Raw genomic sequence first — 27,714 nt, 5'->3', positions numbered from 1 at the left:
CCCAAGTCCACCTCCAACTTCAGGAAACTTAGAACAAAATTAAAAAAAGCTACAGGACAGGCATAAACCATACCACGCCATTTTATTTTCTTTGTTCATTCAACAAGATTTCCAGAGATCCACGGTTCCGGTGCGTCTGTTAGCCTCTTACAACCACAAGAACAAAAGAGAGTGGATTCACCATCCCAAACTACTCCGAAAATAATTAGAGGAAAACTTGCGCAGGGTTACGGGTATGACAACTCTCACGCTGCATCGGATGAGGTAAAAAATACATAAAAAAAATAGCTTAAATTAATTCACTTCTCCGTCGGAATCCAACAATGTTCCGTACCATAAGAGACCGCTCTCCGATTATACCTGTCGGAAAAAAACGATTTGTTTCTCGCATTCATTTAAACCAGAACGAAATAGACTGAACTTACGGAGTTGGTACAAAGAAGGAAAAAAAAAATCCACCAATCATAAGAAACATTTAACAACACGAACCGATCAATCAGAATTTTAATCGATCTATTTACCCGATAATGGGTGGCTCGATTCAATACTACTACTTTACACTCTTAAAATATGAAAAATGTCACCGTACCCTGCAAAAGCTCACTCCAGAGTACATGAGCATCCAGCAGCACTATACGACTGCGTAAATCTACGAACTATATTAACCCGCTATCAGAGTCCATTCATTTTGCTTTGTAGGTGATGCTGCGCTGACTTCAAACGCATCAAGCTGCCACGCAGTCCGTCCTACTGACCCAGCTCTGCCAATCAACAAGATTTGGGTTATCATGGGATCGGAAAATCCAAAATACAGAAGTATTGAGTAAGCGTTGGATACAAATGCAAACGCAAACGCAACTCATAGTAAAGACCTTTAATATATAGGCACCTTACACTATTTAGGTAGTTAGATGCGAACAAAATTTTAAAATTTAGAGCCGAGTAAACGTCAGCAACTAACCAATACGCAGAAGAGGAAACAGAGAGAATGTATGTAGGAAAATAGCATTCGAAAAGGCTTACCCTCAAGACCAAAATTGTTTAAGCACTTGATCTGTTGCGGTAATTTGTTGGTTGATCAATCACTTTTCCAACCGCAATAGTTTTTCCTGCAGAACGTAGAAATAACCTTTACTACAACATGCCAAAAACATCCTGGATGTATGAACAGAATGGCGAAGGCAAGGTATATAGTACCCTCAGTACGAAGAGTAAACCTCCCAAGTTGTGGAAAGTCTGCAAACTTCTCAATGCATATCATGTTACCGACCTGCAGGAGCACATGAGCACAGGGTAAGTGAACCAGGTGCGACAACAATGTTTAAAATTCACTACCTCTCTTCTTTTTGAGGGGGGTTAATAACAAAAGTATAATGATACAAACCTGAATCTTGCACACAACAACAGCACCATTCTTGACAAAACGAATATGCTTTTTCATAGGTTTCTTCGTCTTCGGATCCATTTGACTTACAAGCTCAATAATCTCACATTCTTCAACAACCGAGTGAATATGAAGGACAGCTTTATAGCCAGCCGTCAAGATTGCCTGAAGAGAAGTATATGGAGGGCTCCAGATAAATACATGCACATGTTCATCAACCAAGATCATAAGACAGGGAGAGAGAGAGAGAGAGAGAGAGATTCAAACATTGTCCAGCAGTTCAAGGATCTGCAACTGGGCAAAAAATTCTGTTACAGCAGGTATTGGATTTGCTGCATTAACAAAAAAAAAAGTATATTAAGAGCAAACATATACGAAGTCAACATTGGGGACAACATAAAGGGGAGAAGAGAGGAGGGAGGGCGGGAAAGAAAGAAAATAATACAATAACTGATTTTATGAAACTAAAATTAACCAAAAACAGTTTCAAATAGTTTTCAATTTTCTTTATTTTAATTCTACACGTCTTCGCTCCTCTTATCCTCACTTCTCTCTATATCATCTCTTTCCCTTCTCCATTTTTCTTACATCTCTTCAGTTAAAAATAAATAAAAGCCAACTAGCTATTCTTTAGTGATGCTTTGGATTCCAATGTCGCTACACGTTCCAAGTTCGAATCCCCCACCCCCCAACTGATAAATAAGTAAGATAAATAGTGAGAATTTCTATAAACAAATAAAGATACGTGCTCAAACCTTGAAGGGAAAAAACGAATATGCAGCAGTAATGCAATTTTCTACTTTTAAGGAATAAAATACTAGAAAACTCTAAGAATGGACAAAGAATCTGGTGAAATGCCATGAAATAGAACTTACCAACACTCGACAAGACAAAGCCTGACAATATATCTTCATCCTCAATGCCCGATAATCTAACCCGTAGATTTTCACCTGGGCCCGCACGTTTCACCCTATCATCATCAATGTATAGAGCAACAGCCTTCACTGGAACCTGCAAAAGAATGTGTTGAATTGTATTTTTTAGTATAAAATCTTTATAGAAAAAAGGTAAAATTATAGAGGAAATAATATTTAAAGGGAACCAGAAGGAACCTTATTTGGCATGATAACCAACGAATCCCCTTCACGCACTGACCCAGATTCCACTTTGCCCATAACAACTGTTCCCATGTCCTTGAATCTGTCTATGATAGGCATCCTACAGAAAGGAATTCAGAGGATTAAAGAAAATTAGAGATAATACATTAACCATAAATCACCAATTCCTGTCACAGTTTACTAAATCACTAGGGAGCCATTGATCCCCCACCTCATCCTCCACCCTCCGTATATTTTCATGAGGTGCCATTGCCAATGACCGTAATACCATTTCCAAACAAAGATATTGTAAAGAAATTAGACTACAAGCCACTCCCCACACTACAAACTGACAATATAATGCTTCCTACCTCAGTGCATTAAGAAGTACCTGTTGAAAACTTTCAAGGGAAGAAAAATTTGCAAATATAATAGAAAATGCCTCCTCAATTAGTAAAAAAAAGTATATGTACATCAATCAGACTTCTTCAAAGAAAAAAGATAGATTCAAATACAGATGCTTACTTAAGACGTTTAAGGCAAGGTTAAAAAACAGACCACGTACCTGAATGAACCTTTAGGATCTCGTAGAGGAATTTCAATAGAATCAAGGACTTCGAAAAGGCAGGGACCATCCCACCACGAACATACACTTTTATCCACTCTGGTTTTTATATTTGAACCAATCAGGCCAGACATAGGAAGAAATTGCACATCTGCAGAAGCAAAGTGCAAATCAATAACATCCTATGTCAACACACATAATACAAACCAGTGCCTCAAACTACCATTACTATCTGTTCAGATAGAAAAGAAATAGAATCAAAATGAAAGAAGAAATCCACTAACATAACATTTACTTCTGTGACAGAAAGGTATCACAAGCACAAATAAGAGAAACAATAGCATAAAATCATGATCAACTATACCATACTTTAATGTACTGACTCGAGCATAGATATTTTCATTGAAATAAAAGTTTCCATTTTTGTTTTCTCCAATCTCATAAATATGAGCAAGTTTTTGCAGGCCGCAGGAGTTGCCTATTCCTCAACTCTTCCCCAATTTTCCTCATAATATCAAACAAAGGTGATGCCTGTTAGTCCCCTTTTTCAATCCTTCTATCGAACATAGGGTCATCATAGTTTGAGAATAGTAAAATGATTGTGGCCTATTCCCCACAGTATAAGTTACAACTTAAATTAGAAATCCAGCATAATTACTAAGTCAATGGCATTAACCCAAACCAAGAGAAAAATTGAAAGAAAGATATGACTTCCCAAATACCAAAACCATAAAATAACATATCTATAAGTTTCTGAAGAAATAATTATCATGTACGGACGTACCTTTTTTCACATTGTAGCCTGATGCTTTAAGGAATGGCACCATCTTTGACCCAATTTCATCATACCTGAAGAAATTATGAAATTAAAAACATAAGAAATCACCAATCAATAGGGGCAGGGGCACATACAAGAGAGGGAGGGTGTTAGATCCGAAAAATCACTCTAAAAGAGGTAAAGTACCTTTCTTTTGACCAGTTCACAGTAGGATCATCCATTTTATTCACAACAACAAGCAACTTAGACACACCCAACGTCTTAGCAAGTTGAACGTGTTCACGGGTCTGCCCACCCCTCTCATACCCAGTTTCAAATTCTCCTTTCCGAGCAGAAATTACCTAAACAGAAAGACAAAGGAGAAAAGCGAGAGGCTATTAAATATACAAAATTTACCTTTGCTGGGTTGAAGCAGTAATTAAGCATCACGAATGTAACTCACCAGTACTCCTACATCAGCTTGAGATGCACCACTGATCATATTTGGAACATAACTTTTGTGGCCCTGTTAATAAACATGCACTACTCAGAATCACCCGAAAAAAGCAAGCCAAACCATATTGTCCAAGAAAATGAAAAATGTGAAGTCTTGTTGTGATTCGTGAAAAAGAAATTAACTCACGGGTGCATCCAAGATTGTAAATCTTGATGTTTCGGTTTCAAAGTGGGCCCGCCCAACTTCAACTGTTTTACCCTGCAATAAGATTCCCAAAAACAAATAATTAGAGCCCAAATAAGCTGTTCCTTTGACAAAACTAGCTGTTGTAAGCATCATTAGTTAGCATTTGACAATGACTTAAAGATTGACAATAACATTGCAACGTATCAAACCATACCTTCTCTCTCTCTTCTTCATTGGTATCCATAATATATGCCATATACCTAGCAGATATGACATAACCATAGTCAATGGGGAGTGATCCAAACACAAAAAGTTCATGCAGCATATGTAAGGTCCATTTTTGCATCAGATGATATGTTAATGCAGTTTTGAACTATAAAATTTTGCCACTGAATGACACATTAAGAAAACCAAGACAAGGAATGTAAGATAACATTATGAGATACTACCAAAGATCTGTACTAACATTGTGGAATTGTTAACTAGTTATCAGCATATGTCAGATAAAGTCAAAAGTTACTGATATTTTGAGGGAAGATGAGGATCTTGGGGACAAGGGGCTAGGACACAATAAGATAGCACTAGGATATGCTCACCAGCTTTCCCTACTTTTGTCCTTTGCTTCTTTTTCATATTTTTGGATCGTACGATCATCAACCTGACCGCTAAGGAAAAGAATTTGGCCTCCTGTCGTGGATTTTCCAGCATCTGCAACCAAGACAAGACACGTTATTAAGCCCCGTTTGGGTTTACACCACAAAATGGAACTTTAATAGCAACGGGCAAGTGTATGGTTCTAAGTTAAGAAGGCAGGACAATAATCGAAATTGTTAGATAAAGCAACCTTGTGATAAAAATTAACTTACCAACATGGCCAATAAAAACAACATTCAAGTGCCTCTTCCTATCTAATTCAATGTCATCATGTTCTTCTTCAGGCTCTGGGATTTCCTTCGCTTTCCCTGCATATTCAGTCCAAACATTAATCTCCCAGAAGAATATTAGAATAGAATTTGGTATGGAAAATTACAAGTGATGCAGTATGAGTTATTGTTTAAGAAAAAAAGGCACAAAATAACAGACAAAAACAAATACGGACTCAGCTTCAATAGTACCTTTATGCTCAACTACAACTGACTGATCAGACTGCGTATGAATCTCTTCCCTGGGATCTGAAATTGCTCCAATATTTGGAGGGTAAAACAGAGTTAATCTTCTACATCAATCTCCCACCAAGCCAAAGTACTAGGCAAAAGCATCTAGAAATCACATGCCCTACTTCCCATCAAAAGGATCCCGTACAAGATGGAAAACCAAAGTAGAAAATTATAGAAAGGAATAAAACTTATGTCTGCATATCAAGTTAATTGCATCAAATAAGTAGCGCTAACAAGATGTGATGTGGGTAATCAAAAGCAATAGGAAAATTAAACAAGCACTGTCAATCATGCTACCATGTCTTTAAGTATATATAACCAGAGACTGAAAGTGATTTTGTAGCCGCCAATTTTCATTTTGAATGGTACTCTAGGTTCCGTAGTATTACTCCTTAGTCATTATAACCAGTTACTGGAAGCATTTAATGATAAGCGTATCACATGTTAATAAAGCACAATCAAAATATGCCCTCTCAACCCAGAACTCTACTCAACAAAACAATAACATAATATTGAAATCGAAGATACTACCAACCTTCCTCCATCTTACTCTCGTTCTCTACTTCCGGCATTGCTTCGTCTGGTTTAACAACCCCATTATCTTCTGCTACATTTTAACCAAACCATCGGCTCAGCGATTAAAAACTTACCATCGCACAGCCATCATTATCATTTATCTTAACCAAAACAAATAAATTCAAATTCCGTTTTAGAGTTACCTTCCGAATCAAGCTGTAACGATCGGATTTCCTCCTCGATATCTACGATTTACAGAAGTTTGAATCAAATCTCAAAAATCAGCCTCGTTAATTTCGAATAATTCATAGCAAATAAGCGCCATGCACTAAACTTTATCCCAAACTCCTTCACTCAAATTACCAGAAACAAGGAAAATCCAAACAGATAAAAAAAAAAACAATTGCATTAACAAATTTATTCGGTGTAATTTATTTATTTTATTTCAGCAATCAACTACCGAAGCTAAACCAATCCTAAACATAATTAAATACCAAAAAAACTGATAAATTCGAATAAAAATAAACTAAATTTCCGAACTTCGCAAAATCCTGACGAACTGGAATACAAGCAAAATAGATTCAGATCAGAACTCATAAATCGCCGGGATCTACCGGAGCTCAATCGCCGAACAAAATCAATCTCCACAAATTAAACATTAAAAAGATAGGAGATTGAAAATTCGAGAAATCAAGAACCGAGATTTCTATAAACAGATGATTAGATTAGGGGATTAGGGTTTAGAGTTGTGTACCCATGGATGGCGAGGGTTTCTGTGAGATTCTGTAGCGACCAGCTAGGGTTTTGATGCGAAGCGAGCGAGGAAGAATGGGGAGTGATAAAATGCGAACACTTGTACTGAGTGTACCGATATTAATGTCTTCGTGTGTGGGGATTTATATGGGTGGTGCTGCTATATACACAATTTTTACTCGTCACACGTCGGTTCAACTTTTAATCGTTGAATCAAATGAATTAAACAATATTAATATTTAATTTGCTGAATTAAATGAATTAAGAAAATCAATATTAAGAAAGTAAGAAGAATTTGTCAGGAGTAAAAACACATGTGTTAATAGTACTATCCATTTATATATATTGGTTTTTGCTTACTGTTTGGTCTCCAATTTAGGCGATATTTGAATTAACTAATCTAACGTGGTCATACGGGTATTTTTTTTCTTTTTATGGTCGGAGAGGGATTTGAAGTTACTAAAAATTGTAGCAATGGTCAATTAACTAAAAATCAATAATCATTGATCTCTTAACTCACCGGAATGTGTAGCATGGTCATTTTTATCAACTCCATCAGAATTCTGTCAAAATAACTCATGTTGGAATGATCATTGCTACAATTAGATTAAAGTTAAGGGATCATTGCTTCAATTAGGTTACAATTGATGGATCATTTCTCTAATTGGGTTAAAGTTGAGCGTCCATTGCTACATTTTTTTTTCATTTGGTTTTCTATATTTGTCTCTCGATTAAGCCTTACGTGCGTGGTATGTGACTCATTTTGACGAAAATGGCCATAGTTACACATTTTGATGGGTTAAATGATCAATTGTAATGAATTTTTAGTTAAAAGATTATTGCTTCAATTGAGTTAAAGTTGAGGGACCGTTGCTACAATTTCCTCTTTGAACTTCTGTGCATAAAAAACCACATTGCTCTAGGCTAACTTAACCACGTGCGAAGTATGTACATTCAATCAAGCTTATATATGTAAATGGATCATCTAATGACTTCGCCACGCTATTTCACTTTCAAATATTAGAAAGACTTACTGAGGCATTTCAGTCTCTTCTAATCATCATCGTGTGATTATACATAAAGTTATATGTTTTATAAACTACTTTGTTCCCACCATTACAAAAATAAAAATAACCTCTTGCAAAAGTGAGGTCATTTTTTAAGGAATAGGATCCTCTTTGTGGGGATTTGGATGATTAATCAATTGTATCCGTTCATCGTACATCGTGCGGTTAGAAATCATTTTAAAATTTTAATTTAAAATTGAATATAAATAGTACCTAATGAAAACTGGCCGCATGATGTACGATAAACGAAAATGATTGATTGATGCTCTGAATCTCCATAAAGAGGATCCTTGTCCATTTTTTAATTCATGGAATGAGAGGTTTAAGATTTTTTTTTTTTTTTTTTGAGAACTTTAACGAAAATCTCCTGGTACTGTTCACTTTAATGAAAAACCATATTTTTACACTAAAAAGTTAATCTTAGTATTATTCACCTTACCCTTTATTTTGTCCTTTATCATTAAAAAATCAAAATTTTTAAATCTTTTTCATTAATTTTTCATTTTTTTTTTTTTTGGATTGCCAGGCCTTGCTCTGGTAGCTTCTTCAAAGGGCCATATCTTTTTAAGGGCTGGTTTGGTATTGCTGTGCTTTGAAAAAAAAGCTGATTCTGCTGTGCTGTGAGAAAAAGCGGCTGTGAAAAAAAGCAGCAGAGTGTTTGGTAAACTTTTTTGTGAAAGTGCTTTTGGAAAAAAAAGCAGTATGATAGTGTTTGGTAAACTTTTATGTAAAACAGCTGTGACTGTGTAAAATGACCAAAAAGGGTATAATACTAGATGTGTCATTAATTTAATTTTCTTAACCAATAAAGGTGAATTACTAAATATACTTTATTTGTAAAACAAACATATTTATAAACTTTATCTTAAATATTAATTAGTATGACAAACTACTTCAATTGAAATATTTTAGACTGAATAGTTAGAATTCATTAGTACAATATTGTTAATGTACTTAATTGGACATGAAGACATAGAACCATGCTCTGTAATTTGCTAATTGTATTTGTATGTATCCCTAAATGTAAATATATAAATCAAAATTGGAACCGTTATGATTCTCGACTTCTCTGCGATTTACTAAAACATGGGTATTAAAACGATTCCAATACTTAAATTTTTGTGTGTTTAGTAATACAAACGAAGTTTAAAACGGGCTAAAAATCAAGAATCATATCAACTAACGGGGCTAGTTGAGAACTTCAACACGAACCAATCAACGAGTGTGACTAATATTTGCATGAAATGCACCATAAATTTATCACCATCAGTCGTTACAAAGCACATAAATGACGTGCAATCGACCCTAGCCTATGGAGCTTTTTGAAACTTACTGCAAATTGAGTACAAGTTGCAACAAATTTAACTTAAATCCGATGTTTATATGCTTACAATCGAAGCATTCGTTGTGTCAGGATTACCGTAGTACTCAAGCTCGACGAAAGTACCTCCTCCTTCTCCCTTGGCAAGTCTTCCCGGATTGACACAAATGCATTTAACCTGATCTTTCTCTTCACCTCTTTCGCCTAGGTTCAGTACCTATACTCAAAAAAGTAAAATCCCCATTAGCTTCTGTAGGTAAACATTTCAACATCTTGGTTACATATCTCTCGGTCGCAAAATTTAAAACCCAATCTCTATCGGCGCGAGGTGAGGTGCACCTTTCTGTACGACTTATTGGAATTGCTTTGACATTGAAATTGGAATTGCTTTGACATTTACCTTCACAAAATACTTCATGTCAGAGGGTAAGATGAGAATATCTGGGATCAATGAGATGTTTAGAGCTTCGGGAGCAAGCGAAAAATCCAATGGAGTGTCTTCTGCTGGTGGATACAGAGGATAAAAGCTGTCCCAAAAAAATTGCAAAATAAGTTTAGAATATCAGATAGTAGAGCCCCTCAAACCATATAGACCTACTACCATCATGCGCTAGAACTTCTAAGAGATTAGGACTTGCATGCGTTGGCTAATTATATGGTTTGCAAGTCTACTCATGCGGTCACTGGTTTGAGAACATCCAGAGAGCAGCAACCTATCTTGACCTGAAACCAGAATGTGGATGAAAACTTTATCCATATCATATCATACTTTGGCTTATCAATGCAACTAAAGCAGGGATCGAAAGATTTGTAACGCCGATAGATAATATAAAATGGTCATGGATAGAGAGAGTTCTTCAGCACAACTATTACACAACGCTTGGAGAACATACCTTTCTAAGAATCTCAGTTTGGAATATTTCATCAAAGCTCCTGTCGACTGTTCCTTTCTTAATTTCTGGATGTTCAGAATCAATAAATGGTCCTAGCTGAGGAAAAAAAAAAAATCAGTTCGTAAACAACATGAATGGTTCAAGTAGTATAATCTTGTTTAAGAAAAATCCAATTCAAGAAAAGTTGGTACTCACCAATATAAGCAACTGAGGCAGCTTTTTGCTTGCATATGCTAGAAGCTCTTTCAGAGGCTCAAACAATAAGTTGTCTGTTGTGGTAAAAGGACCTGATGCGATGATCTGTTTAAATACAGAAATTATAGGCTACCAAACACTGATAAACAAACTTGCACAAAATTACTTCGTAGCAAGCTCTTCAGTGGATAACGCATTACTATCACCACACCCGCAGAGTGACTAGCCAGAAATCCTATCTAACAGGTGACCTTAGTGCTTTGACGGAATTATTTTACCATGAGGTCAATACATATTTGTACATCTCAGTAACAAAGCTATCTCAAATTTCTATCTTAATGTCCTTCTTTAGCTCATTGATCACAAATACAGCGACTTAACAAATCCAAATTCTTTCAAACTTTCATCTTTTCTTTCATCACTCTAATGCACATCACAGCAACTATCCTTTTGCATTTAAAACCTTGAAAACCGAAATACCCAGCATTCTAAATCACCAAATTTGACTAAAAATTGAAACAATATCCTAAAAGAAATTGAATCCAGACATCACCAACCCATAAAAGTAAGAGATTTTCAATAATCAACAAAGTCAACAACAAAAGAAACATTAAATTAACAAATAAATGAATAATTAATCAGTTATGTAAGAAATCGGAAGTGTAAAACACACCTTGAGGGGTGGGTGGGGGGAGATCGAGATGGGGCATTGAGATTGAAGGCTGTAACGGAAGAAATCGGACTCGTGAGGGCAGAGAGCAGAAGAAAAAACTAATCGAAACGAAGCTGCCAAGGCAGCGATATACAACAATATTACAGATTTATCCATAGACGGTGAACAACGATAACTAGTCGAATCGACAAATGGGAGGAGAAGAAGAAGGAAGAGGAGAACAGGGAAACGAAGAGGAGAACACAGGCGAGAAAAGGGCAAAATCGAAAAAATGGAAAAACCAAAATAAGGGTATGAAATTTTACGAGAAACAAAATCTGGGATAAGAAGAATTGCAACGCAGCAAAAGAAAATAGCAGCCAAACCCTAACCTAAAAATTTAATTAATTAATTATAGCAAAAATTGAAAGCAAGTCGAGTAGTTGGTACCTGGAAGGCGACGGCGGTGTGGCGTTGAGAGTGACGGAGAGAAACGAAAAGGAGGAGGAGGAAGAGGTGCAGCGGCGGGAGGGAAGAGGGGTGTAGAGTGCAGCGGCGGGAGTTTTTTGCAACAGAGAAGGAGAGAGTGCAGAGTGTAGGATCGGGAGAAGGAGAAAGGAGAAAGGAGGGGGCAGTTTTGGTAAATTGAAAAAATTCATTAATGGGGTACTGTAGCTCCGCGTTTTGGAAAAATAAGCGGCTTCTGAAAGCTGCAAAATGCAGCTTCCACTTTTTGGCTTTTTTTCATGTGAAACTTTGAAATAAAGCTGTTTTGGGATGTTTACCAAACACCAAAATCCTTATCAGCTTTTTTTCATGGCAACTTTTTAAAAAAGCACCTCAACCCCAAACTGGGGCTAAATCCTATGATGGAGGCCCAGGCTCAAAAGTAGATAGCAGTCGAGTGCATATGTTTAAATCCGGCACAAGCCCATGAATGGGACTTACCGAGGCCCACGGTAACAAGCGTAGGGGCGCAAGCAGGGAGACGGACGGGAGCAGAGATAACGTGCGCAGAAAGCAGTCGGTCCCACCGGCCTGATGCTGAGCTGTATTGTCACATCGACGTCGCTTTTGTCTAATCAAAAGGAAATCTTAATTCAACATCTACCACTCATTTCACCTCAGACTTTTTGTATTTTCCCCTACTTCACTGCCACGTGTCGGTCGACTTACCGAACTCCTCCTTTCAACTTTAGAAAACGTACTGCCGAGTTTTGAAAATGAATGCCAATTTCTCACGACATCTTTCTCTTGAAAGATATTACCTTATTTGATAAATGTTTTTAAACGACTGAAAGTATTTTTAGTAAAATGTTTTTGGAATTAAATTTTAATAAAAATGTAAGTTAATTTTGAAAAGTACTTGAAATGCTTTCAATAAGAAGTATATAATTTGTGTTTTTAGCAATAAACACTTCAAGTACTTTTGAAATGTAAAAATATTTTCTCTAAATAACTGAAACCGATTTTAAATAAAAAACTTAGTGCTTCTTTCAAGAACAAGTTCAAGTGATTTTTCATAATTAACTTACATTTTTATTAAAGATCAATTTTAAAATTTTTTTTTTAAAACAATTTCAATTGTTTAAAAACACATAACAAACTAGCCCTTCATTTACAAACGAAATTATTTTAAATGATATGTAACGAAGTAAGCAAATATTGTTGGGGCAAGATTCTGCCTATATGGCTCATAAAACAGCAGTTGCTTACCCTTTTAGAGATACTTTAAATTTTATTTTTATAAATTACAAGTTCGAATTAAATTATGTTAGCTTATTCTTTATTTTAATCTCGCATTATTTAGCATTAATACATCATTTTATAAAAAAAATGTCTTAATTTTTGTTAAGAAAAGTGATTTTACATAAAAATACGTCTTATCTTTTGTTAATCAAAAATCCATTTTTTCTGATCCAAAAGCCTTTTTAACATTTTCATTAGCTTACTTCTTTGACCAATAAACACTTCTAGTCTTTTTATTGTTGTAAGTAGTTAAAAACAGTCACAAACATGATCAATATATGCTCACAGTCATGGTTGTTGATCGTGGTAGTATTTCAAACTAATTTCATAAAATTAATTACAATATCACAACAGATTAGAACATGAAATTTTGAATTAAGCCAAAAATTAAGCAAGTAATAGTAAATTTATATTAAATCCGCACCTTCCACTTGCCTCTGGAAAAAAATAATACTAACCAACCATAAACCATTAAAATAGCTTCACTTAATGTCCGTGTTACATGTAAGTTTTCTTGAGATTTTAATTTTACAAACATAATGAAAAGGCTAAGAACATCTACTATATAAGTTGAAATCTGTCTAAACCCTTAGAGATATTGTAATAGTACATACGTAACGTGAATTGTTTTTTTTTAGTACATCTACATTTTTAAACTTGAGGGAAAGAGAGTTCGATTAACTCATACAATTGACTGCCTAATTTGGTATCGAATTCGTTATCCAGAAAATTCAAACTAAAACCTCTCGCTTCTAATTTGAAAATATGATAATAGTAGATACGTAATGCGAATTGTTTACTGTATTCCGAAGTATAGAAAGTTTTAGATGTTTAAACAATTAAACATCCTTTTAAAAATATAAAAAATTAAAATCTAACGGTAAAATTATCTTAAAATATATCGTGTTCTAGATCCTAAAGCCTGTGATGAACAACAAAGCCATGATACTCGTAATAAAAGGCTTTGAGATCGTTGCCTTTTCCGAGTATCGTAACGGTGTTCAGCAGTTCAACGAGATGTGATCTGCTGTGGCTACTGGGAACTGTGGCAGTGCAGCCGGTCAAAATCAGCAACGATAAATTGATCAGTGCGAGGAGAGGGCTCTGGAAACAGTGTATAGGCACGTGATTCGTGTTAAGGGAATCTAATCAGAAGCCGGTTCCCGAGAGGGACCTGGGTTGATAGGTGCTGGAATGGAATACAAGGCGTTGCCGACCCAATCCCACCATTATTTGTTCTTTTTCTAAAACTAATATAAATGTTGCCCTCCCTCATCCTTTTCTCGTTGCTTTCGCTTTGCTTGAAGCCAAAGTCCGTCCATTATTTTTATACAGTTTTAGAGGTTTGGTTTGAATGTTTGGTAGCAAGCCACATCCTATTAATTTTTAATCTTTATATTTATGTATTATACAATATATTTATATATGGTTCACTATGTATGGGTAGGTTTATAGTTATATAACTTGCTCTCTGGGGTTCTTTGGATCTTTGAGATAGATTTATTTGAGTGGAAAACATCTGGGGTTTTGAGCGATGAAGTTTCGATGCATGGATCTAACTATATATATGTGTGGTCTGAAAATTAACTACATGATTTGGCTCTAATTTTCTGGAAGTATATATTTTCGTTTAGGGTTTTGATTTCTTGATGCCTGTATTTATATATATATATAAATATTTTTTTTTTTTCGTTTTTGATATCTGATCTTAATCTTCTTCCTCGCAAGTTTCTCTGGGTTTTTGGATGTTACATGCTATCTAGGGTTTTTCAGCAGTGGTCGGTGAGGTAGCTATATATATGTATGTATGTATGTATGTATGTATATGTAGGTAGGGTTACGGAGTGGAGCTCCTTGAAGTCCAAAAGAAGGTGATGCTGGGTGGATAGAGCTGCTGAGCTATGGATCCCAGAGTCCTATATGTCCTCTATCTCAGATCAGATGAGATGCGATGGAAAGGATGATAGGCTTGTGGCTTGCATATCTCAGGAGCTGCATTACCTGTACGCTGCCTCTTTTTTTGGATTGAAGGGAGCTCTACACCTCTCTCTCTCTCTCTCTCTCTCTCTCTCTCTCTCTATTCCAAGAAACTTTTAACTGATTCTCTATATTCTCTACTGCTCATCTTCTGCTTTATTAAATTTTTTAGTTTTCTTCATGCTTAATTACTGGTCTAATCTCCAGACAGAGACATATATATGTTTGCTGTTTCAGGAAGTTCTTCCTGCTGCTGCTGTCCCACTTAACTTTACCTGGACTGTTAGAAAGTTGATCGATCGATCTATGTATCTCATGACTCATTAGATCGAGCGCTAGATGCGAAGTCCAAGAATTCAACAGTACACCAAAATCCCGTACTAACAGATTAATTTGCCCTTTTTTGGGTCTAGTGTTAGTTCTCAATGTAGTTGTTACATAATTTATGCCTACCCATTTTCTCGTTCTGGACATCTTGTTTATCCTAGTCCTCCTCGATTCTTCTTTAATTTATTCAATACAAAAGTTCGATATAAACCCAGAGTAAATGAGATTAGAAAATGGTGTGTGAAAATTCCTTTCGGATAAATTTTTGCTTGAATGCTAAAACCTAAAACTTTCGATCTGCAATGCGTAACGATATGGTAGTTGGATTGGTCAACTTCAATTTTCTCATAGATTCGATTCAATGGTTATATTCAGACGATAATTACTTGAATTTAAAAACGCAACGTGTCAAGAATCAAATCTTTACCGATGAGCTTGAAAGTTGTTTAGATTTCTTTATCCTAATAATTTGGGTGTTGCCCTGAAAGATGGAGAGGATAAGAGGATTTTAAGAATCCTTCAATTATATTCAATTATATTCGTTCATTGTATATCGTACGGTTAATTTTTATTAAATACTGTTTATATTTAATTTTAAATAAAAAAATTTACAATAATTTCTGTTCTAGGATCCTCTTCCTCCTGGTAAAAAATGGATGATGATGTATAAAGCTGCTGGGAACATAGTTAAAAGAGATTTCATTACATTGATACCAACTGAAAACATGTGCGATGATTAATTACAATTGGATTCAACGCGTGGAACTGGGGCAAAACGACCACTCATCGAAAGGGCAACAAAGATCAATCCAGCTGCACGCTATGATGGTTGTTGCATGTTATGATGATTGTTGCATCAACGCTAATATTCCCGTATCACGATCTCTGCCGGGTCTTCATCCAAATCCTGTTTACAGAGCCTAGGGTTAAATATCGCGGAATCGGATCCTATCCGGATTCACTTTCTTAACCATTCATTGTATATCATGTGATTATAAATTATTTGATTTTTTATTTAAAATTAAACATAAATAGTATCTGACGAAAACTGACCGCACGATGTACGATGAACGGTTAAGATGTGAGAATCCCTACGATCCCCACAAAGTGAATCCGGAGAGGATCCTTTTCCAAATAACGCCGCAACGCTAATACTCCATAAGCACACCCAAAAATTAATCATCGCATATTCTAGGGCACAAGTGACAAAGCCTAGCTTTTAATCAACTCTGGTTCTGATGGCTACCTGATACTAATTCCGTGAAGCGAATCATAATAGGCTTTAAAAGAATATAACAGAGCTGTAGCATCAACGCTAAACCAAATGACATTAGCCGTAAAAGCATACCTTCTCATTCGGCAGTCAATAAAGAACCATTTTCTGCATTGGCATCCAAGGTCCAGCCTCTGAAGTGAGTAACAACTAGTTAGTGGTCAAGTTTGCAAAATGAATGCCAGAGAAAACACCAGATAGGAAAAGGTGGATTACCCGTCGGCCGCTTCCCTCCTCAATTCTTCAAGATGGTTTTCAAGTTTAACACAGGCAGATTGAATTTCTATATTCTTCTGGCAAAGCTCCTTCCATTGAGCAGCCAGAGCATTAAGCTCATACGCAGTGGTTTGCTGTCATCAATGAAGAAGTAAACTTATCAGATCAAGGTAGCATAGCATCATAAAAGTACAAGGTCGGCAGGTCAATAGGTTAAATCACCTGATGATGTTTCCTTTCACGATTCACTGTTTCGATATTTTGATATTGCTCCTGAGCTAATTTCTGCATCCTGAAAAATATAAACACATAACATTACGACAAGCGTTATCAAATCCAATTTTCATAGAATTAGCAGTTATTGCACATGAAAATTCGAAATTTGAATTGTAATATGGAAGTGACACAAGCTCACCCCAATAACACTGATACGGTCTGGGAAAGTAAGAGAATATCGATCTTAAACACAAAATTAAGTATGTCATGCAACATTTCAGAATGCATTTTGCATAGCAGTTTCGCGGTTGGCACCACCTCACATATTTACACAGAACGTCTGACTGCAGACAGTTCAGACAGTTGAACACTTTCGATAAACCACATGTGCATTTAAAATTTAATTGGTAATATGCATACCATCAAACATGTGTATGTGCATAAGTACATGTGCGAGAATTATGTATATGTATATGCTGTGTCATGTTTATGCGGGTGCAAAATCTCAGACTGAGTTAATTAACAAAGAAGTGACTCAAAATATTGCAGCTTTCAAATGAAATGTGACGAACGAACCTCGACAAAATCGATTGCAATCTATTGTTGTTCTGAATCCAGGCATCAGGACCATGCTTGTCAATCAGCTCCAAATTCTCCAACCTGAAAATCAACCACTCGTTTCATCACCAGCAAACATATATATATATACACATCTGTATGTATAGATTACCTGACGGCTTGGTGCTGCAGAGAGCACTGAGCTTTCTGGAGAGCAAGCTTCCAAGCAGTTTCATCATTCATTTTATTCACCGGCGGCGGCTCCACTTTGTCTCTCGAAAAATCAATCACCACCGGAGGCCTCGATGCTCTCACCCGTTCGTACTCCCTAGCCAGCATCGGATGATCCTGCAATCCAAATTGAACAAATCAGGCACAAAAAATTCCTTAACTCTGCAACCAAACAGTCCCTTAGAAAGGGACACCCTAGGAATTTGGGGACTGACCTTGAAATTGGGCTTGGGAAGAGGCGGCAACTCCTTGAGGAAATCGGCGGGCTTCTTGGCGCTGCGCCGCAACTCCTCCTCCACCATGCGGTCTACCTCGCGCTTGACGTCGGGGTTGGCGTAGTCGTCGTCGATGTAGGGCAATGCGTCAGTGGTTTCAGCGTTGGTTAGAGGTCCTGGCCATGCCGGACCTTCCGGCGGCGGAGCTTCCAGCATCAGAACTTCATGGCTGCCGCCGTTGCCGTTGGTGTCCGCCATAGTTGTCCGCCGAGGTCGTCACTGAGTGTGAGCTTCAGAGACAGAGATAGTGTTAAATCTTGGGGGTTTGTGTTTGTGAATTGAATTGAATTGTCACTTAAACGCAGCGTTTGAGCCCGACCTGTTTTTAGTTGGGTCTCCAAAACATAAATTTTAAGGCCATCACCAACGCAAAAAAGGTCAAATAACTCATTTTAACTTTTTAGCCTTTCAAGAAATTAATATTTTAATAAATAATGCGGTCATATTTCTTACCATCTCCAACCAAGGGTCAAACATAACCCTATCACAAAAAACCATCTCCAACCGAGGACCAAACATAATTTATTAATTTAAAACTACAACTTAAATTTAAAAATTACACTAACTTAAATTTAAAAACTACAACTTAAATTTAAAAACTACAACTTATATGTAAAAACTACAACTTATATTTTAAAAACTACAAATTAAATTTAAAAACTACAACAACTTTAAAAAAAATAAAATTTAAATTTTTTTGTCAAAAAAAAAAATCTGTAAAAAAAAATTCAAATATAACGGTTAGCTCATGTTAGCATGATGTCAGCTAGTTACCGTTGGAATTCAAATCCGGCCCGACACAGGACTGGCTGGTTCCTTTGGGCCAGCTGGTTGGCGCTTTGGCCCTTTTTTGTCCAGTGGGGCCCACGATCTCTTTGACTTGATCCTCGGTTGGAGACGGTTTTCAAGATATTTTCAGCCCTCCGAACCCTTTTGTTGGAGATGAGTAGATCCGGCCTGCAGGCATGTTTGGAAGATTTTAGAGGGGATAAAATTGCTTTTCGATAAACTAAAAACACTTTTGATATTGTTTTCTCAATATGCTTCTGCTACGAGAGTTTTTCCAACAAAAAACATTGATAAATAAAGGTGCTTTTAAAAAACAAGCACTTTCCAAACGGGTGCGGGCGAAGTTTTGCTTTTAAGAAGCACCTGATAAAAAATAAGGGCTTGTGTGCTTTTAGTGAAAATATTTTTAGGACCAATCCTTGGTAAAATTGCAAGGAAAATTTGAAAAATTACTTGAAGTGCTTCCTACAAGAAATACTTCAAGTAATTTTGAAACTCAAAAACATTTTTTTCCCAAAAGCCCTTATTTCAAAGCGCTTTCCAAACGAGACCTCAAACATTTTTTTTTTCACAAAAGCGCTTCATATCTTTGATATATCATCAGGTTCAGTTAATAAGCAAGCATATAGTAATATAGTATTGACCATTTTACATGATATAAAAGATATTACAGAACAACAAATATTTGAGATGTGGAATTAGAAATAGTAGAAGAGCTAGTTCAAAGACTCAATTGCACTGAAACACTCCTCATCTTTCTCTATCATTCCTTTCAAACTTTTGAATTTTGATAACTTGAACACCCCTAAATCATCAGCACGTTCTTCCGCTGCTGGGTTTGATCGTAACGCAACAAAAATATACTTAAAAAACAGAAGTTCTGAAATTGTGGTCCGCCGCTAGTCTATATTCTATGAGATTTGCATGTTTGAGTAGATGAGAGTGAAAAAGAGCTCAACTTGTGGGACATTTAGTATGATCCGGATGAACTTGCTTGATTCTTTGAGGAAAGCAGGACCCGCCTGCGCAACCCTTGCTAAAACTTTGGCAAGTTGAATTCCCGACTTTAGACTGCCTCCTCCAGGTTGAGCACTCATATCTTCTATTACGGTATCCACCACTGCTCTCAATGCTGTCTCAGCGACACTCCCGAATTCAGCACTGAAAAGAGGAGACAGAAAAGATTTGAGCGACTTCCGAATTTCACCTTCCAATTAGTGGAACAAAAAAACTACCAAAGAAAAAGGTGGCACGTCAGGAAGATCCTTCGAGGAATAACAAGAAGATAAAGTTGCATGGTAGAATTAAGTAACACCAAAATCTGTATTACTAAGGTCGGTAATGTTGAGATTTGCACCAAAATGCATCGGAGTTGTATCTGAAACTTGCATTTCCATGTTAAGGAGTTGTGCAGTTGATGTTACTTTTGAATAAGCATGAGTTGCAACCCTAACATCGCAGACATACCTTGATATTACTGCCCGTGTCTCCAACATAAGTTGGTCAAATTTGGTGACATCTGGAAGAGGTGTGTTATTATCGCCGAAGGCTGTAGCCAGTTCATGCCAACGAGCATCCTCAGACATCAAGTAGTTCACCCAGTGATAGGGCTCTCCTGTGGTCATGAACTTTTCAAGTATTTCTATGATAGTTGCATGAAGAATTGTGGTGTTGAAGGAATCCTTCAGCTGCATTCTGCGCATGAAAAGCGTCCAAACTATTTACTAGGACCTCTAATAGTCAACAAGTAAGTTTGGCTGGCAGAGTTAAGCTACATTCTTTCAGCAGAAGTTTGCAACTTCAGCCATATAGGTCAGATTGAAGTTGGTCTAGATTGTTAAACTTGGGGGCAGTGATAAACTTATGGCAGTTTCGAGTATTAAATATTTATTGACAATAGATCAAAATCCTGGACATCATGTCATAGAACATGGCATTAACCCGCCTTTGATTTTCAGACAAATATACAACATGCTAATAGGTGGTCAGGCAAAGATTTACCCATTAAGAACATCTGTTGCTGCTGCCTGGATATTTGAAATTAAAGCAGGCAAGGCATTACTGGAAAGATAATCAGAACTTGCGAGAAACTTCTGCTGGTCATCCCTATGAATGAGGTCAGCATCCTCCTGTTAACATAATAACAATTATATTGCATTCAGATAAGTTAAAGTGACACGTCAAAACCAATAGTATTGTCAAAAGTGCACTTCATAGCATGCCTGATGTGAGTGGTATTGCAAATCAACACTAATGTCTATCACGTGTCGTGGGTAAAATGAACAAAAGTAACGATACTTTTAGCAAGAAAGCATCAATCAGAGTGCCACCAAGCAGCAATCAGCTATAATATTTATATTTGACAAGCAGCGTAATAGGAACTTGATCTCTGAATATATTAACCATGCACCACTCCTGTCACTCATATCTCACCTGTTTCATTGATATCCAGCCTGCCCCACTGTTCAGAAATGCATCCCACCCCTTCAAATAGAATTATGTGTGTAGACTTCACTATACTTATTCTACTGAGGTATCCTCCAACACTAAAACAATAACATATATAGTTATTCTACTGAGGTATTCTCCGACACTAAAACAACATCATCTCCTCAACAACAGTGAATATAAGGTCACTCAACCACCACCCCAGTTGTCATTTCAAAATACTAGACATCCCTAATCCTAAATGAAACCATCTTACAAGTGACGTTCGAAACTGATGCCATATCTGATAAATAATAACTCTTATAAAAACTATACTTTGAATAAGTTTATATCATATACAATCCTTGAAACAAAAAATTAGGCGATAGGATAGCCTTCAAATGAACATAGAAGAAACAGATACTCTACACGTCAGTATCCAAGTTTGGTAACATTTCACAAGCTTATGAACACTTTCAGGCTACTTTTCCCAGCAACACATTTTCAGAATGTCGAAGTTCACAAGTAGTACTAATTAATTGCACCCTTAAGGATTGCTTAACAAAATGTAAAACTCGGCAAGGATGTTTCATCATATGTAATAAAGGCACATCAATACATTGCAAAACAAATAAATCAACAATTTGCAAGTACAAAAAATCAGCTGCACTGGACTACGTAAGCTTAGAATAATGCTGTCTAGATAGGTATTGCAACACAATTCCACCAAAATCATCAATTCTGCTGAAATAACTAATTGAGTAGAAATCTTTGGCATAAAGAGGGAAAGGAAATAATTCTTACAATTAAAAGAGAGCTTCCAAGACCACGTGCAGTATCAATATATAAATGTCTCCCTAATATATTGACTTGAACTCTAATATATAAGCTAAGGATCGTCATTGTCCACAGCGACGACACCATTCTCGAGAAACCTGCAGAAATACAAGAATGCTAGTACAAGGTGAGCTGACTATAAATATCTTTATGCTAGTCAAATCAAAGAGAAGTCATAAACTATGGTATTGAAATATTAACAAGGAATGACAGAATCATACTTAGAATTTTCAGTCTATCCCATAACTCAAGTTTCTCTTGAGATGTCGGTTGCCCCTTCACTTGCATTAACCTCTCGGTAAGGTGAGAAAGGTCCAACTCTTCCGCTATCCGACTACTTAAATAGTGCATAGCATGAGGCAGTGTAGTTGTATCAGCAATTCTTTGTATGTTCTCAAAATGGGCCTGCATTCTATGAACACAACCATAAAACAATATCGTTAGAAACCAACTAATGAGCAGTTAAAGAATCGACAACAAAATATACGAGTACACAAAATGAAATGGAATCTCTCTTAACTGAGCCTTGATGAGCTCATCGTTTTTCTCTCGCTCTTGCTCGAGTTCAGTCTCCATGTCAGCAAGCCTTTGTCTGTGAGCATTGTATAATTTGTACAGAAGATACCCACTTCCTAAAACACCAGTTGCAACAACGATCTTCCTCTTATGCCTTCTCCAAAATCCCCTAGTATCAAACCGGCACACGAAGATCAAAGGTGGGTGACCATACAAGATTCAATTGCTACCAAATTGAAAATTTAAACAATTATTAAAGCAAAGTACAAGTCATTAACTCACTACCATCAAAATTTATCAACAAAATGTAAAAACCCATTAGAGAAAACAAAGAAAATCTCAAATAAACGAACAATTGAAGCAAATCAGAGGCAAACCACAGTTACCCAGATGACAAAACGCGGCAAATTTGAAAAACTGACCTTAAAGAAAGCATATTTTTGGTGCTATGAAAGGCAAACCTCCATCAGTGAGCAGTGAAGTTATTCCGAGGAAGATGACTGAAAGAAGATAATCCCGAGCGGAAAATGGAAAAAATAGAAATTTGAAGCGGTGGTTTCTCGGGCCGAGCCGCAAGCGGTGTTTGGAAAACCCGCCCGCAGTGAATTGCTACGGCGGTTCTTCTTCAAGCAAGGGGAATCGAGTTTCAGAGGATTTTGAAGGTTTTTAGGCGAGTGGGGAAGGGAAGGCGTTATGGCGACGGAGATATCAATTGGTCGTGATTTACTTTTCTTTCTTCTAAGTTCTAACCACTATATTGCATGTTGCTAATTCGGTAAAAAACCAGCACGAGGGGCGCAGCAGTCGATGACATTCTTATTTCACACGTACGTTTTGAAAACTAATTTTTTGAATTGACATGAGTGACCATTTTTTGGATGCGTTTGTTGCACTAAATTGTCTCGGATTTGACTAGTTATAAGGATTAAGCTGAACTCGCTTAGACTAGACTAAGCTTGATTAGTTTAGTGAGGCGTTTGGTGTAGTGTCTAACTAAGAAGTAGGATAATGAAAACAGCAATGTCACCAGTTTGATGTTTGCTCATATTAGGACTACATTATTGTTCTATTTTAATTGCTTTTTTATTAAAGATATCATTAAAATTAATAATATTGAATGAGATTGAGACTCAATAAAAATACAAAAACCAAATTTTCTTGCCAACGAAAGAAACAAACATGATTCAAGAGTAGCATTGTTCCAAACATGAATATAACAAAGTGTTCTCCCAACAATCGACAGGGTTCAAAAAGTTTTTCTTAATTATTCACCTTTGGTTTAAAGTTAGTATATTAGAACCCAATCCACCCCACACATCATTAACTTGAAAGAAATGGTTCTTTGACAAGTTATCATTTTATTTACATGCTTCCACACATACTCCGCAACCTGAAAATACATTGAACCAACACAAGGGCATGTCCGAAATCTAGACATATAGTTTTCATTTGAAATGACATTTGAAAATTGAAGAACATTTAAATGACAATATATAACATATCAAGTCTATGATTAAAAGTGAGTGATAACTCATATAATCCTCCATGGTATGAGGATTACCACGCCACGGGTAAGGTAACTTAAGCAGCTCAGTGTGCTTAGAACAAAGCACAATTATCACTACAAGCACCACATGCAGCTTTGCTATTCATTCTTCTGCAACGCTAACAGCACTTAGGTCCACATTGAGGTCAAGAACCTGCTCAAACATTCCAGGAAATTTGGTTAAACCTTATATGAAAGACATGGTTCTATGAAATAGAAAAGAAAAAAAAAACAAAAAAAAACAAAACAAACGCAAGTTAGTTAATCAAGGAAATGTCCATTGACTTCAAGGATGACATGAAATCAAAAACAACAAAACCAAACTAATTGGGCAATGCATAAAATTGTATTTCTTACCTTCCTTGTTATTAAGGTGTACATGTTGAGTACATCCAAGACAGTGCACTCAAAGTGTGTGGAGGCATCATAACTCTGTTAAACATAAGAAGCCTTTTGTCAAGCGTGCATAAATCATGTTGAAGAGTGCCCAGTACAGGTCAAGGCTTGAATAAGACTTACGGTTCATATAAAGCAATTGTCCAAAGTGGATTCATTAATAGGCTCATATATGTCATAAGTCTTAAAAAAATATCTCGTCACCAGGACCTAAAAGGTCAATCCCTGGCTTTAGCTCAGTCTCTGGATGATCAGTCTCTGCGTCTGTTGATACAAATGCAATAAATTTTCCCTTTGGAGCAACATTGTGAGAGTAGGAGCAACATAAAAGATACATGTTCAGTCAATAAAGCACCAAAGAATTAGCCTCCAGTAATAAGAAAATACAACAAAAAATAAATAGGGATAACTCGGGAAGAATAAATATCCACCAACTAGCTATGGGTTCAAAGTATACACGAGTTCCCCAGAGGCTTGCTCTAAATACCATTGTTTTCTCCTTTTGGTAGTAGTTTGGACTCAAAATGATAGTAGGATAATATTAAGCCTTTTTAGCCAAAATGGTCCATGAGATTTGCATAACTCCTCACTTTGGTCCCTGAGATTTCAAATCAATAAAAGTGGTCCCTGAGATTGTCCATCATCCATCAATTTGGTCATTCCGTTAAAAAATTCCGTTAAGTTCAAGGTATTTTTGTCAAATCAAGTTCTCCACTTGCTTTTTCACCCTAGTTCCCTCATTTCTCTCAGAAAATACCCCTATGTTGCTAATTTTGACAGTGATATCAACTCTTCAACCATTATTAAAAACAATTTGGCATCAAACTCAAGTAAATCATCGTAAACGGTACTTGACCTTTTCCCTTTCGTTAATTTTTGGAAAAAAAATTGTACAGTTTGCACACTTGAATATAATGAAATGAATGGTTCAAATATTGTAAATCCATAGACAAGGCTAAATCAAAAGAATTAACAAAAAGAGATATCATGTTCCATTACATGAAATTTTTAACATGATCAGCATTATAACTTGCAAAATATCTAAAAGCAAAATATGTTCAAATGTTCAACATCAAAAAACAACATCCCACATGTTTCACAGCAATGTTCAACTGCAAAATCAATATCCAACTGTTCTAATTCAAAAAAAAGAAGAAAATAAATGGTTGCAACTTGTTTTCTTCCATTTGTGCAGTGATATCCAAACTACAAACTCCCTCCATGCTCAAGGCTTCCAAGGCTTGCCTTTCTTTGCTGGTGATTTGTATCGTTTGTTGGTGGATTGTGATTGTGGTGGCACTACTTGGGAAGTGACACCAATGCAGCCTTGTACCTATTGAAAACCAAAAGATAATAGCTTACACTTAGTCATCCTATAAAATCCAAATCCTACTCCTTTTATCACAATTTACACAAGTAATTGTTTTTAAAAAAAAGGAAAAGAATAAACAACAGAAACACTAAAGGGCTACTGATGTACCATTTGAACTTGTGGAGTGGGTTGTGAGCTAGATACTATGCCTTTCCCTCTTCCCATTCCTCTTCCCATTCCTTTTACTCTTCCTCTTCCCATGCCCATGCCCACCTACAATATCAACCAATTTAATGGACTTCACTTTCATTATCAAAACCTACAATTAAAAAAAATAAAATAAAATACAACACAAAACAGATTATACCTCTAGTGTAGATGTGTTAACAACTGAATGATTTGGCTCTTGCGTGGCTTGAGTTGTCACTGGTGTATTTGCAGTTGTGTGACTTGGCTCATAAGTGCCATGAGTTGGTGTTGACTGACTTGTAGAGCCCCCATTTCCACAAGTTCTTTTTGTGTGGCCCTCATGTCCACATTGTTGACATGTATATGGTTTATGTGAAACTCATTTCCTTAGCTTATTGCCACCATGAGTTGTCACTAGTGGCTTTTCACCAGGCTCCTTTGTCCTATTCTTCTTAGGACTGCCTGTTTGTTTCTTGTGTAAAGGAGGTTTAATAGTAATAGTATCTGGCACTTTTAACCATTGATCTGGACCAGAGAAGGGTGAAATAATAGGGGCATAAACGTTGAGGTAAGATGCTTGCTTATGGCACTTATCAACATATAAAGCAACATCTTGTTTTTTTTTTAGAATGCAAGCAATAGCGTGAGCACAAGGGATTACACTGTAATTAATGATAGCTTCCTTCAATTGTGGTTTATTAGGAAAAAGCATACCATTGCAAAAGTCAAAAATTTTCAAGTCTGTACCTCTATGCCATTCTCTAAACTTTGGTGTCGGCTTATTCCGCTGCCTCTTTCTCTTTATGCTAGTTACCTCATCAAATTCATCTTCTTCTTGTGAAGTTTCATTTTCAAGGCTATGAAAGTCTCAAGAATTAGCATCCTCATCTGATATCTCTCCTACAAACCTCATTTTTTCGGGCTCTTCTGTAATAGGTTGGTCTACATGTTCTTCAAACTCATCATCATCAACTTCATAATCAACTTGCAGCTCAATATCAAAATCTTGCTCATAATCACTGTCTTTAAATACATCCTCATCTGCAACTTCCTCATTCTTCTCCCCTTCAACATCTGTATCTTCCCTATTTCGTCCCTCAACATCTTCAAGAAAAGACACAACATCTCCCTTATTTGCTGTCTCAACCTCTTGCTCTACTGATACATCCACATTAGTTAAGCCTTTACCAACATCATTCTTCTTCTTGTCAACCATAAATAATTCTGTTATCCTGTTTTTTTCCCATTTCATCAATTAAAGCCAAAACTTCTATATCACATGTCATTTCAACAATTCCTATCCCAGTAGGCTTTTTTTTATGCATGTTTAATTCCAATTGATACCCCAATTGTCTTGCAATATCATGACATTTCACCAAAGATTGTTGATCAGCTGAAACCCAATCTAAGAAAATAACTTCACCTCCAATGCATTTTTGTTGACTTCCCTTCTGAATGATTTGACCCCCATGGTGGATTTTGTAAGTGAATTTATCCGGGTTAGCTGCATTATTCAATGCAAAAAACCATTATTCACATAAGGATGTATTAGTACAGTGCAAAGAAAAAAATCATTATTCAATGTCAACCCCATACACACACACACACACACACACACACACATATATATATATAAGGAGGAGCTATATCTGTATGCAAAAACCTATAAAGTTTATTGTCGGTGTTGCTTTCCAACTATGAATGTGAATAGAAAGCACAACTTCCACAAAAAACAGACTTATTAAATGTGAATGGAAAACACTCAATCAATAAGCTTACCAAAATGAAGAAAAGGTTGCAAAAAGGTTAGATGTAAAAAACCAGAGGACCCTACTTCCTCATATCTTCCCTACTCTTATTCAATGCCAAAACCTTTAAAC

General features: G+C 36.4%; 3 protein-coding genes and 2 long non-coding RNA genes across 11 annotated transcripts; all 5 read right to left on the bottom strand.

Moving 5' to 3' along the window:
- Window positions 1-366: 366 nt before the first annotated feature.
- Window positions 367-7,119, bottom strand: LOC137712707 (uncharacterized). Of its 2 annotated transcripts, none has more exons than XM_068451840.2 (19): window positions 6,874-7,119; window positions 6,323-6,364; window positions 6,139-6,207; window positions 5,562-5,618; window positions 5,313-5,408; window positions 5,043-5,154; window positions 4,661-4,706; window positions 4,447-4,518; window positions 4,267-4,329; window positions 4,011-4,165; window positions 3,831-3,895; window positions 3,047-3,197; window positions 2,497-2,602; window positions 2,260-2,395; window positions 1,652-1,716; window positions 1,385-1,549; window positions 1,198-1,270; window positions 1,024-1,109; window positions 367-761 (listed from the first exon to the last, which is right to left on the bottom strand). In XM_068451840.2, the coding sequence occupies exons 1-18, from the start codon at window positions 6,875-6,877 to the stop codon at window positions 1,042-1,044; spliced, it is 1,545 nt and encodes a 514-aa protein (XP_068307941.1). In that variant the 5' UTR covers window positions 6,878-7,119; the 3' UTR covers window positions 367-761; window positions 1,024-1,041. The 2 variants fall into 2 exon arrangements, with proteins under 2 accessions (XP_068307941.1, XP_068307942.1); XM_068451841.2 differs by having other exon boundaries at window positions 6,139-6,210; window positions 6,874-7,014.
- A 2,054-nt stretch (window positions 7,120-9,173) lies between these two features.
- LOC148691058 (uncharacterized) lies at window positions 9,174-9,849 on the bottom strand. Its single transcript, XR_015955437.1, has 2 exons — window positions 9,661-9,849; window positions 9,174-9,477 (listed from the first exon to the last, which is right to left on the bottom strand). It is a non-coding gene; the product is annotated as an uncharacterized LOC148691058 (long non-coding RNA).
- Window positions 9,850-9,900: 51 nt separating this feature from the next.
- Window positions 9,901-10,577, bottom strand: LOC148691057 (uncharacterized). Its single transcript, XR_015955438.1, has 3 exons — window positions 10,349-10,577; window positions 10,154-10,249; window positions 9,901-9,983 (listed from the first exon to the last, which is right to left on the bottom strand). It is a non-coding gene; the product is annotated as an uncharacterized LOC148691057 (long non-coding RNA).
- Window positions 10,578-15,696: 5,119 nt separating this feature from the next.
- LOC137713869 (pre-mRNA-splicing factor SPF27 homolog) lies at window positions 15,697-18,135 on the bottom strand. 5 transcript variants are annotated; one of them, XR_011065340.2, is made up of 8 exons: window positions 17,763-18,135; window positions 17,489-17,664; window positions 17,335-17,418; window positions 16,765-16,834; window positions 16,543-16,676; window positions 16,402-16,460; window positions 16,107-16,305; window positions 15,697-15,960 (listed from the first exon to the last, which is right to left on the bottom strand). XR_011065340.2 is itself a non-coding variant. In XM_068453222.2 (7 exons), the coding sequence occupies exons 1-6, from the start codon at window positions 18,018-18,020 to the stop codon at window positions 16,406-16,408; spliced, it is 777 nt and encodes a 258-aa protein (XP_068309323.1). In that variant the 5' UTR covers window positions 18,021-18,108; the 3' UTR covers window positions 15,697-15,960; window positions 16,402-16,405. The 5 variants fall into 5 exon arrangements, 1 of the variants encoding a protein (XP_068309323.1); XR_011065341.2 differs by having other exon boundaries at window positions 16,107-16,299; window positions 17,763-18,108; XR_015955435.1 differs by having other exon boundaries at window positions 15,738-15,960; window positions 16,222-16,305; window positions 17,763-18,108.
- A 1,102-nt stretch (window positions 18,136-19,237) lies between these two features.
- Window positions 19,238-23,227, bottom strand: LOC137713204 (peroxisome biogenesis protein 3-2). 2 transcript variants are annotated; one of them, XM_068452476.2, is made up of 7 exons: window positions 22,814-23,227; window positions 22,396-22,560; window positions 22,097-22,287; window positions 21,843-21,973; window positions 20,613-20,740; window positions 20,079-20,306; window positions 19,238-19,772 (listed from the first exon to the last, which is right to left on the bottom strand). In XM_068452476.2, the coding sequence occupies exons 1-7, from the start codon at window positions 22,825-22,827 to the stop codon at window positions 19,523-19,525; spliced, it is 1,107 nt and encodes a 368-aa protein (XP_068308577.2). In that variant the 5' UTR covers window positions 22,828-23,227; the 3' UTR covers window positions 19,238-19,522. The 2 variants fall into 2 exon arrangements, with proteins under 2 accessions (XP_068308577.2, XP_068308578.2); XM_068452477.2 differs by having other exon boundaries at window positions 22,396-22,617; window positions 22,814-23,138.
- Between the last annotated feature and the right edge of the window lie 4,487 nt (window positions 23,228-27,714).

Source organism: Pyrus communis, chromosome 14 (genome assembly GCF_041283825.1).
Source record: "Pyrus communis isolate YQ-2024b chromosome 14, ASM4128382v1, whole genome shotgun sequence".
Lineage (NCBI taxonomy): Eukaryota > Viridiplantae > Streptophyta > Magnoliopsida > Rosales > Rosaceae > Pyrus > Pyrus communis.
The sequence above is the reverse complement of the archived record's forward strand: the minus strand, read 5'-3'. Positions and strand labels throughout refer to the sequence as shown.

Excerpts from the sequence above, each read along its gene's own strand:
- LOC137713204 (XM_068452476.2), bottom strand. Across the intron at positions 21,974-22,096 it reads GGATAGACTGAAAATTCTAA|GTTTCTCGAGAATGGTGTCG; the intron begins GTATGATTCTGT and ends GTATTTCTGCAG. Across the intron at positions 20,307-20,612 it reads GCAACAGATGTTCTTAATGG|AATGCAGCTGAAGGATTCCT; the intron begins GTAAATCTTTGC and ends TTTCATGCGCAG.
- LOC137712707 (XM_068451841.2), bottom strand. Across the intron at positions 5,155-5,312 it reads TGTTTTTATTGGCCATGTTG|ATGCTGGAAAATCCACGACA; the intron begins GTAAGTTAATTT and ends TCTTGGTTGCAG. Across the intron at positions 2,603-3,046 it reads GATCCTAAAGGTTCATTCAG|GATGCCTATCATAGACAGAT; the intron begins GTACGTGGTCTG and ends TCCTTTCTGTAG.
- LOC137713869 (XM_068453222.2), bottom strand. The coding sequence starts at position 18,020 with ATGGCGGACACCAACGGCAACGGCGGCAGCCATGAAGTTCTGATGCTG. Across the intron at positions 16,835-17,334 it reads TTGCAATCGATTTTGTCGAG|GATGCAGAAATTAGCTCAGG; the intron begins GTTCGTTCGTCA and ends TATATTTTTCAG. Across the intron at positions 16,677-16,764 it reads GTGAAAGGAAACATCATCAG|CAAACCACTGCGTATGAGCT; the intron begins GTGATTTAACCT and ends CATTGATGACAG.